The 11,108-nt window shown below is 59.4% G+C and overlaps 1 protein-coding gene across 1 annotated transcript in view; it reads left to right on the top strand.

Moving 5' to 3' along the window:
- Positions 1 to 170: 170 nt before the first annotated feature.
- ADORA1 (adenosine A1 receptor) overlaps positions 171 to 11,108 on the top strand; it is a 24,143-nt gene continuing 13,205 nt past the window's right edge. Inside the window, exon 1 of the mRNA XM_009994121.1 lies at positions 171 to 511. Coding sequence (XP_009992423.1) covers positions 171 to 511 — 341 coding nt within the window. The remainder of the gene's footprint in view (positions 512 to 11,108) is intronic.

Raw genomic sequence — 11,108 nt, 5'->3', positions numbered from 1 at the left:
CCCAGGGGACGGCGCAGCCAGGAGAGGGATTGTGGGGGTTTTTTCCCACCCCCCCCGCACGGTCCATCCATCCCGCAGCGCAGGGAGCGGTGCCGGTCGCTGATCATCGCCCTCCGCCCCTGCAGGTGAGCGAGGGAGCCCAGCGGGAGCCGGGAGGGGACCCGAGCGTCATGGCACACCCCGTGTCAGCCTTCCAGGCTGCCTACATCTCCATCGAGGTCCTCATCGCCTTGGTGTCGGTGCCGGGGAATATCCTGGTCATCTGGGCTGTGAAGGTGAACCAGGCGCTGCGAGATGCCACCTTCTGCTTCATCGTCTCGCTGGCGGTGGCCGACGTGGCCGTGGGGGCCCTGGTCATCCCCCTGGCCATCATCATCAACATCGGACCCCAAACCGAGTTCTACAGCTGCCTCATGGTGGCCTGTCCCGTCCTCATCCTCACGGAGAGCTCCATCCTGGCCCTGCTGGCCATCGCCGTGGACCGATACCTGCGGGTCAAGATCCCTGTCAGGTAGGAGAACAGCTCTGTGGTGGCTGCTGGGGGGGTCAGAAGGGACTGAGGGTGCTCCAAACTCCTGGGGAAGCACTGGGAGCAAGGTCTTCCTCCAGGCTGCCAGCTCTGTCTGTGGCAGCCACCAGGGCAGGCTGGGCTGGGGGGTTCCCTGAGCAGCTTTACCTGGGGGTCCAGGGGAGTGCTGGGTGTGCAGGCAGGGTCTGCACTGTGGCAGCTGGCAAGCAGGTCAGCACAGCCCTCCTGGGGGTCCCTGTGGCTGGGGCACAGGGTGTCCCACAACACATGGGAGAAACCACCCCTCCACACCCCCCCATCCCCGTCACTGTGCTCCAGGGACTGGGGAGGGGATGGATTTGTCTTCAGCCCAGATTTCCCTGCCATGGGGAGCCCAGGAGCCCGGGGGTTCTAACCTGCTTGTTCATGGCCACGTGTGGGACAGCTTTGGGGTTTTGAGGGACCAGAGATGACAGCCCAGCATGTCTGGTGGGGCAGGCTCAGGCAGGATCTGGCCATGAGGCTGCCCCACACATGAGTCCTCTCTCTGTCTTCCCTCTTTTCACCCTGTGGAGCTGCTCTCAGAGCCAAGCCCACGGCAAATACCGTGGGGCATAAATGGGGGGGATGCACTTTGTGTGAACTCTGCTGCTCCAGGAGGAGATGCTTAACCACCTCGTGGCTGGTTCCTGCCCTGCTGTTGTGGTGCTGCAACCCCCGGGGCTGGGGGGAGGCAGCCTCAGTGGGACTTGGGGGTGTCAGTGGAGCTGGAGGGGATGTGACACCCCCTGTCAGCGTCACTCGAGTGCAGCTTGTGTGTCCAGGCTCGGCCCCTCACTGTGCAGTTGCTCTCACCAGTCCCCCTGGCTCTGTTCAGGGACATGCCCAGGTTTAAGAGACACCCTTGCTGGGCACATCTGCTCCAGGAAGGATCCTACTGTCCAGCCCAGGACAGCTGAGCACCCACACAGCTCTTGTCACCCCATTGATCCCTCTGTAATTCAGACACTGGCTCCAGCCCGTTTGCTGGAGAGGTCCACGACCCTTCATCAGCACAGAGTTCTCCCCCAAAAGGGACCCAACCCCCTGCTGCTGTCCAGACCCCAGTGGGTGTAGGACCCTTCCTGGGAAAGGAATCCCCTTCCTGGACAGGGAGACGGGGACAGGAGGCACCTGTGTCAGGATCAACTAACTGCTCTGGAGTGACCTGTGTCCCCAAACACTCTGGATCAGGCCAGAGATTTGTTGCTTTGGGGAGATTTCCCCCAGCTGTGTCCAGCCCAGGCTGCTCAGTAAAGGAGCATCAGGCAGGGGGGAAGCACAGGACAAACCCACCAGCCCTTCCCACACCTCCCACCACCCCAAATTCCACAGGCTGTTCCCAACTTCCTCCCCAGGTGCGATTTTCCCAGCCTGGAAAACCCTCCTCTCCCAGCCCCTCGGTGGCACTGCAGGGATTCTCACCCTGTTATTGCTTTTGGGGTTGTTATTTTTTCTTTGGTCCTCCTGCATCCCTGGCTCCGTGGGGATGGGTTCAGGAGTGGGAGGGCTGCAGACACACACAGCAACGCTGCCGAGCTCGTGCCTCTCATTTTCCTGACAACTTCAGTCTTTTGGTTTTTTTTACCTTCCCTTGCTGCTTCTGAGCCTCAAACAGAGCCTTCCAGAGTCACTCCTGCTCTCAGCCCAGGACCTCTCCTAGGAGCAATATTAAGTTAGAGCCTCCCATCCCAGGTGGGTTTTTCTCACTCAATACCCACCCGAAATCTTCTCAGCCCGTTTCTTGCCTGATCATTCAGTGTCAGGAGATTTTCCTCTGACTTTTTGTAGCCTGCATTCATACTGAGAAGCTTCACAGCCTCCACAAGAAGGGTTCAGCTTTGCCAGTTCTCTCATTCACTTATCCCTGCATTTTTCCTTCTTTCCCCAGCAATTCCCAGCAGTTGGTAAATAAGATTTGAGGTGATTTTTTTTTGTACCTTAAACACAACAGTGGCCAAAGAACATCCAAGTTTGCAAATGGGGCAGAAAATGCCACTAAGGAGTGTTCTTTGAATCTGAAATGCCTCGAGTTGCTCCCAACTTGTTGCTAGATGCTCAATATTTATGCTAAGAACATGTTTACAGCACCAAAAGCTCAAATGGTGGCTTTGTGGTGTTGTTCCTCACTGTGGCACCAACCCAAGCACTGAGGAAGTCGGGGCTGGGTGCAGAGAGTCATCAGAGCCTCGGGAGGACTTGGGGCCCCAGCAGGACACGTGTGTGGCCACTCCTGCCTGGCAGACCTCAGGGAGAGCTGCTCGTGTCCCCAGAGATCCACAGGCAGCAATGGCAACTGGTCCTGGGCAGTGGTGACAATGTCACAGAGATCTGCAGGCAGATGGGGAGCGATGGGAGGTGGGAATCAGGCTGGGAGAGTTGGGGTGTTCAGCCTGGAGAAGAGAAGGCTCCAGGGAGACCTTAGAGCAGCTTCCAGTGCCTGAAGGGGCTCCAGGAAAGCTGGGGAGGGACTTGGGACAAGGGCAGGGAGGGATGGGATGAGGGGGATGGATGAAAAGTGGGAGAGGGAGATTGAGGTTGGAGATGAGGAGGGAATTCTTTGGTGTGAGGGTGGTGAGAGCCTGGCCCAGGTTGCCCAGGGAAGCTGTGGCTGCCCCATCCCTGGCAGTGTTGAAGGGCAGGTTGGATGGGGCTTGGAGCAGCCTGGGCTGGTGGGAGCTGTCCCTGCCCATGCAGGGGGTTGGGGCTGGATGATCTTTAAGGTACTTCCCAACACAAACCAGTCTGGGATTCTATGTGATTCCCAGACCACGTCCCTACAGCAGACAAGACATGGAGCAGGGACATTCCCTCTGGCTGAGGCACAGAGGGGCAGGGCAGCAGGCACTATGCCTGCACAGCCTGCTCCTCTGCCAGAGCAAGCCCCAGATAAGCCTGGCACGAGGTGGCTGCTCAGCAACGTGACCCACACGTGGCCCAGTGTGACTGAGGGGTCCTGGGGGCTGTCACACACAGGGATCCCCACATCCCCACCCCTTCCCCATCCTCTCACAGGCATCCCTGGCTCTGCCAAGGCTCAGGGAGAGGGGAGAGTAGGGAATGGAACTGCATTCCATAGAAGCAGCTGGGACTGGGAGCAGCAAGGAGAGAGGCTCCTGCATCCCTGCTCTGTCCTTGTGCCACCCACCCACAGAGTCTGTCTCTGCTCGGGGAGTCCCCAGGAGGTTTCCACTTGTGTGTGTGGGGTTCCATGTAGGGGTGTGCAAGGTGTCATAGAATCATGGAATGTTTTAGGTTGGAAGATTATCCAGCCCCAACCCCCTGCATGGGCAGGGACACCTCCCACCAGCCCAGGCTGCTCCAAGCCCCATCCAACCTGCCCTTCAACACTCCCAGGGATGGGGCAGCCACAGCTTCCCTGGGCAACCTGGGCCAGGCTCTCACCACCCTCACAACAAAGAATTTCCTCCTCATGTCCAACCTCCATCTCCCTCTCCCACTTTTCATCCATCCCCCTCATCCCATCCCTCCCTGCCCTTATCCCAAGTCCCTCCCCAGCTTTTCTGGAGCCCCTTCAGGCACTGGAAGCTGCTCTAAGGTCTCCCTGGAGCCTTCATTTTTCCAGGCTTTCAACCTCAGCTCTCTCAGCCTGTTTCCATAAGACATTTCCACATCCCTGTCATTTACTGGCCAAGTGTGGGGAGAGGACGACAGAACTGCTGGCTGGAAAGAGTTGTCTGAAGGAGAAGCAAAGGCACCTCTGGACTTCCCAGGCTTTCCATTTAATGAGGGGGAGCAGGGACTGGGAATGGAGCTTGGCAGGCAGGGGAGGACATGATACATCATGGCCTGGCTCCATGTCCTGGATGCCCAGACACACACCCCAGCCCTGGGGGCTGTGAACTTGGGGGAAGAAACCTCCAGATTTGCTCCTGCTTCCAGCAAACGTGTGGATCCCTTCACTGCCCGAGCACCAGCTGGAGAGAGAGCCCTGGGGGGGGATCAGGAGCTTTGCTGTCCTGGGGGTGGGTGTTTGCTGGCAGCATGTCTGGAGCAAATGATGCTCTGAGCCACTTGTGATGTGTCTGGGGATGGCAGTGGGAGGTGCCCAAGTGGCATCTGATGCTCCATCTCAGGTCTCTTCCTTGCTCCCTTGGCCGTGTTTCCCATGGACACAGAGACATGGAGGGACATGGGTCACTCATGCAAGGGGGAGATGGATTTGGGGGGATGGAGAAGGGTCCTGCATGTCTCTGAGCTGGTACCTCCTTCCTCCTGCTCTTGGGGGTAAACCCAGTGCGTGCCCAGCATGGCTGGGGGACCCGACCATGGATACCCCACCAAACCCAGACCCTCTGCTCCAAAGCCCTGGGGAGCATCCCTCCTGGCTGCTGGGATGCTGCCTCCCCCCAGGGGGCCTGTTCTTGCCCGTGGAGGGATACAAGAGGTTGAGCAGGCTGGAGCAGAGGCCACCACACTCCCCAGCTTCAACAGGAACTGCTCAGACCAGCTGGAAAGCACCAGAAATAGCTTTGCTGCCTTCATGCTGGTGGAAGAGCCCCCAGCTCCCCTCTCGCATCCTTCCTCCCCAGCCGGGGGGCAAGGCAGGACCCCTGTCCTGTCACCCCCCACCCCAGCTGGGCCCAGCAGGGTCTCCCAGCCCAGCCCAAACTTCCCCCGGGCTGTCGTGCTGGGGAGAGATGAAAGGAGCTCAAAGGGAGAAGGGAAGGGGAAGCAGAGGCAGCAGCAGGGGGGGCGTCCGGCAGGAACCGGCCCCTCGGGGTCCCTGGGGCTCAGGATGCTGGGGGGGCTGGGGGGGCTGGGAGTGGGTGAGAGGGGGATGGTTGGCACAAGCTGCTGCTCCAAGGAGGAGTCTGAGAGTCCCCAGCTCTGCTCTGAGATGCTGTGTTGGGCTTTTTTGGAGAGGGCCATGGCAGAAGGACCCGGTGTCCCTGGGACATGCAGAGCCAGAGCCCCCCCGGACACGTGGCTGCACCCCAGGCCAGGCTGGATGTGTCCCCAGGGGTCCTCACCTTCTCTATTCCCTTGGACCACCAGCTCTTTCCTCCAAAAGAAATTGGAGAAATCTGCTGGTAGAAAAAGCCCTTTGACATGGGGTCTCTCACCCCACGGCAGGAACCTCCAGCCCTGGGCCCCAACATTGGGGTGTCTCCCCCAGCCCTGCCCTTCCCACCCTGTGGCACCTCGAGGAACATCCCACCAGGATTGGCTGCATTTTGTGTTGCTGAAGGTTTTGAACACACAAGTGAGGCTGCAGAGCCACGGAAATGAGACCAAACCAGCTGGGAATGTCTAGAGAATGGGGGGAGGCAGGAGACTGGGGTGCAGCAGGGGCAGAGCCCAGGGTAAAGCAGGGTCTGGGGGTGGCTCTGGGCCAGCACTGGTGTGCTCTGGTGGTGCAGAAGTGAACCTGTCCTGAGCCTTAGGAGATAGAACAGCTCAGGGATGGCTTGAATCATAGAATCATGGGATGGTTTGGGTTGGAAGAGACCTTAAAGCTCATCCAGTTCCAACCCCCTGCATGGGCAGGGACACCTCCCACCAGCCCAGGCTGCTCCAAGCCCCATCCAACCTGCCCTTCAACACTGCCAGGGATGGGGCAGCCACAGCTTCCCTGGGCAACCTGGGCCAGGCTCTCACCACCCTCACAGGGAAGGAAGGATCATCCCTCAGCCCTGGACTGCAAACCCTGCAAGCCAGGAGGTGAGGAGGGCTTGGAGGCAGCCTGCAAGCTCTTGGATGGACCCAGAGGTGGCAAGGAGAAGCTTTCTCTCCTTGACTCCAGGGTTTTTCAGGCTCTTGCCAGGATTGCAATGCTCCTTCCCCTTCTCCCCAGGCCTGCCAAGAGCCCCAGGCATGGGGCCAGCTGGGTCTGGGTCACAGGGAAGCTGAGTAAGTCTCATCAACCTTGGCCAGCTGGGTTGTGGAGCAGGGCACACGGCCGAGATGGTTTTCCAGGCCTTCCTCCACCAAGGCTTCATGGAGAGGCTTGGCAGGAGAGTGATGGGCACCCCACTGCCATAGGGCATGAGGAGAACCTGGGGATGAGATCTTGCTCTGGCCCAGACTTCCAGGCACCAAAGCACCTAAGGGCCCATGGGAAATCTTCCCAGAACTTCCAACAAAAAGTGCCAGGAGACCTTCACAGACCCTTGATCTCTGAGACCCAGCAGAGGTGTCCAGGATGGAGATGGAGAGGTTTAGGACCAGGCTGGGTTGGATGGTGGCCTCAGTACCCTTGGCAGCTGGTCCCCTGCAGAGGCATCAAACCTCAGAAGCAGTTTTTCAGGCTGGCACGAGAGTTTTAACCCAGAACAAGGGAGTGAAATTCAGAAAAGGAAATTCAGGCCCCATCTGAGGGCAACCTGTGGCCAGGGGATGGCTTCCGTGTGTCCCCGGGGAGGCAAAGGTGGCTGGAGATGTCTCATGCCAGCCTGGCCAAAACAGCAGATGATAAACAAGGGCAGTGGTCAGACATCCTTGCTCAGCTGGGCGAGAGGACAAACCAAAGGGTGGTTTCTCCAAAGGCTGATTTTTAAACTGGGAGAAAAACCTTCCCAAATTGTGCAGGTGACTCAGCCCCCAGCGCGGGAGCCTGAGGAGCTGCAGGGGCTCTCACACCCAGGAGCTTCTTTCAGCTTCCATTAGTTGATGAAAAGATGCCATCTGTCCTTACAGAGCCTGCACCTGAAAAAGCAGACTGTATTTGTAAGGGAAATGCTCCCATTTTTCCCCAACGGGCGGGGTTTTGGGGACTGGCAGGTCTTTGCAGCCACCTCTTTTGTTCCTTCCCCTGCTGCCCTTCGCCAGGGTATTTTTAGCAGAGTGATCTGTGGAGACCTTCATTCCTCAGGAACAGGCAGATCTGAACCAAGGGTGGAGAATAAAGGGCAGAAATCACAGTCCAAGGAGGTTTGCTGGAGACTTCAGGCTGCTCCAAGCTGCAGTTGCAGCACCTTGCAGGAACTTCCCACCCAGGCTGTGCCAGCCCAGGAGCAGGAACCAAAATACTCAGCTCCTTGGAAACAGGAAGGGATTTACCAGCAGGTTATAGTAGTTTGGAGATGCTGGTTAAATACCCAGGTGGGCTGTTTTCCAGCATGGCTCTGAGAGCTGCAGAGGTGATTGTCTGGAAGGCAGGAGGAGGGTTTTGCCACGAGCCCTTTGCTGGCAGATGCAAAATCAGGTCACTCAGAAAAGCTACAGACGCTGCCACGTCAGCAGGGTCGTGGGATCCTTAAGGTTGGAAAAGACCTCTAAGATCATCAAATCCATCTATCAGTGTCCCCAGCTGCTCAGGGAAAGCTGTGGGGTGGGGGGTGTTCCCCTCCTCTGGGTGCAGCTGGGGCTGCCCATGGGGGCTCTGGTAGAACAGAGGGATGGGGGGCAAAGAGGTGACTCCTGTGCAGAGATGTTCCAGCCTTGCTGATGGTTGGAGTTATTCCCAAGTTTTCTGGATGAGAAGGGCAAGGGGAGATGCACAGTCTGCAGAGACCCTGGGTGGGATCCCTGGGCAGCAGCACCCATCTCATCCCAGCCCTTCTCCTGTGTCCCTGAGTGGGCAGGACATGGTCCCTGTGCTGGGTGATCTGCCCAGGGCCTCATTTCACCCTCACCCCAGTAGCTGCAGCCCACACCTGTGCCCTGGCAGAGGTGACCTCTGCCTGCAGAGCACTGCAGGGTCACGGGCCAAGCCCAGCACCTTCCTGCTGGTGTTCACCCCACACACCCCAAAATCACACTCCTGAATGTTTTCCTTGGAGTTATTTGTTTTTTCCCATTTCAGGTTAAAGCAACAACCCTCCACCAGTACATTGAGGGCACGTTCCCAGTAAGGGCAATAGAACGTTTGCAGAGAGGGAAACTGAGGCACAGAGCATCACCCTGGCTCACTCAGAGTGACCCCACCAGTCAGGGACAGAGGCTGAGACACCCTGGGACAATGTGACCCTTCTGTGTAGTCACCAGCTGGTCTCATGTCAGGGCTGTGCCCAGGACACCTGGCTGGGCTCCCTGTGACCCCAGCCCATGCCATGGTGATCCCTGCAGCAGTAACTCCATCACACTGGGCTCTCCAGGAGGTGAAATGGTCCTCCTGGGCTGTAGGTCCCTGAGCTGCAGACTCTGGGATTCAAGAGTGCCAAAAGTTCCCTCTTGGCAGCAACTAGTCCTGATTAACAGTGACAGCATCTCCACCCACTGAGAGACCCAAAGGGGCTGAGACACATCTGTGGTGATGGTGCCTCCTGCCCAGGAGTTCATCCTGCAGGGAAACCAGCCATCAAACCAGGTGGAGATGGGTGGATGGACTAATGCAAAGTGCTGCTCTGCCTGCTCCCACCAGCCCTGCCTTGTCCTCTCCAGCCCTACCTTGTCCTCTCCAGCCCTGCCTTGTCCTCTCCAGCCCTACCATGTCCTCTCCAGCCCTGCCTTCTCCTCTCCAGCCCTGCCGTGTCCTCTCCAGCCCTGCTGTGTCCTCTCCAGCCCTGCTGTGTCCTCTCCAGCCCTGCTGTGTCCTCTCCAGCCCTGCTGTGTCCTCTCCAGCCCTGCTGTGTCCTCTCCAGCCCTGCTGTGTCCTCTCCAGCCCTGCTGTGTCCTCTCCAGCCCTGCTGTGTCCTCTCCAGCCCTGCTGTGTCCTCTCCAGCCCTGCTGTGTCCTCTCCAGCCCTGCTGTGTCCTCTCCAGCCCTGCTGTGTCCTCTCCAGCCCTGCTGTGTCCTCTCCAGCCCTGCTGTGTCCTCTCCAGCCCTGCTGTGTCCTCTCCAGCCCTGCTGTGTCCTCTCCAGCCCTGCTGTGTCCTCTCCAGCCCTGCTGTGTCCTCTCCAGCCCTGCTGTGTCCTCTCCAGCCCTGCTGTGTCCTCTCCAGCCCTGCTGTGTCCTCTCCAGCCCTGCTGTGTCCTCTCCAGCCCTGCTGTGTCCTCTCCAGCCCTGCTGTGTCCTCTCCAGCCCTGCTGTGTCCTCTCCAGCCCTGCTGTGTCCTCTCCAGCCCTGCTGTGTCCTCTCCAGCCCTGCTGTGTCCTCTCCAGCCCTGCTGTGTCCTCTCCAGCCCTGCTGTGTCCTCTCCAGCCCTGCTGTGTCCTCTCCAGCCCTGCTGTGTCCTCTCCAGCCCTGCTGTGTCCTCTCCAGCCCTGCTGTGTCCTCTCCAGCCCTGCTGTGTCCTCTCCAGCCCTGCTGTGTCCTCTCCAGCCCTGCTGTGTCCTCTCCAGCCCTGCTGTGTCCTCTCCAGCCCTGCTGTGTCCTCTCCAGCCCTGCTGTGTCCTCTCCAGCCCTGCTGTGTCCTCTCCAGCCCTGCTGTGTCCTCTCCAGCCCTGCTGTGTCCTCTCCAGCCCTGCTGTGTCCTCTCCAGCCCTGCTGTGTCCTCTCCAGCCCTGCTGTGTCCTCTCCAGCCCTGCTGTGTCCTCTCCAGCCCTGCTGTGTCCTCTCCAGCCCTGCTGTGTCCTCTCCAGCCCTGCTGTGTCCTCTCCAGCCCTGCTGTGTCCTCTCCAGCCCTGCTGTGTCCTCTCCAGCCCTGCCGTGTCCTCTCCAGCCCTGCCGTGTCCTCTCCAGCCCTGCTGTGTCCTCTCCAGCCCTGCTGTGTCCTCTCCAGCCCTGCCGTGTCCTCTCCAGCCCTGCCGTGTCCTCTCCAGCCCTGCCGTGTCCTCTCCAGCCCTGCCGTGTCCTCTCCAGCCCTGCCGTGTCCTCTCCAGCCCTGCCGTGTCCTCTCCAGCCCTGCCGTGTCCTCTCCAGCCCTGCCGTGTCCTCTCCAGCCCTGCCGTGTCCTCTCCAGCCCTGCCGTGTCCTCTCCAGCCCTGCCGTGTCCTCTCCAGCCCTGCCGTGTCCTCTCCAGCCCTGCCTTCTCCTCTCCAGCCCTGCTGTGTCCTCTCCAGCCCTACCTTGTCCTCTCCAGCCCTGCCTTCTCCTCTCCAGCCCTGCTGTGTCCTCTCCAGCCCTGCCATGTCCTCTCCAGCCCTGCCATGTCCTCTCCAGCCCTGCCTTCTCCTCTCCAGCCCTACCATGTCCTCTCCAGCCCTGCTCCCACCAGCCCATCCCAGCCCTGCAGGCAGGGTGTCAGGAACGAGTCAGGACCCGCTGCCAGCAGCTCTGCCCTCTCCCTGCCTCCATCCCTGGGAGGGTTTGTCATCACCCGGGTTTCACAGGAGCAGTTCCCACCTCAGCCCCGTGGCAGGCACAGCAGGTGACGAAGCAGAGGCAGGTGACTCACAGGGTCAGGGCTGGGCTTGGGGTGGGCTTGGGCAGCCCCTGCCAGGCAGGCAGCTCTGGAGCTGCTCTCCATGTGGCTGCCCAGCCTTTGGCACGTGCACGTGGTGTCCTGGCTTGCTCTGGCCAGGTAAGTGTCATGAGGTTACACTCCAGGGAGCATCACAGCAGGGTTTGCCAAGTCCATTCGTGGTAATAGAATGAGCTTAACTGTATCTTAAAAGTGCCAGCTTGACTTAGTTGACCAGAAAGGGGAGCTCATCAATGTTTGCATGACCATGAGCAGCAATGTGCCCTGGTGGCCAGGAAGGCCAATGGTACCTGGGGTGGGCTAGAAAGGGGGTGGTTGGTAGGTCAGGGAGGTTCTGCTCCCCCTCTGTTCTG

Source organism: Chaetura pelagica, unplaced genomic scaffold, assembly GCF_000747805.2.
Source record: "Chaetura pelagica isolate M959 unplaced genomic scaffold, ChaPel_1.0 scaffold470, whole genome shotgun sequence".
In the NCBI taxonomy this organism is placed as follows: domain Eukaryota; kingdom Metazoa; phylum Chordata; class Aves; order Apodiformes; family Apodidae; genus Chaetura; species Chaetura pelagica.
This window is presented reverse-complemented; position numbering and strand designations above follow the sequence as displayed.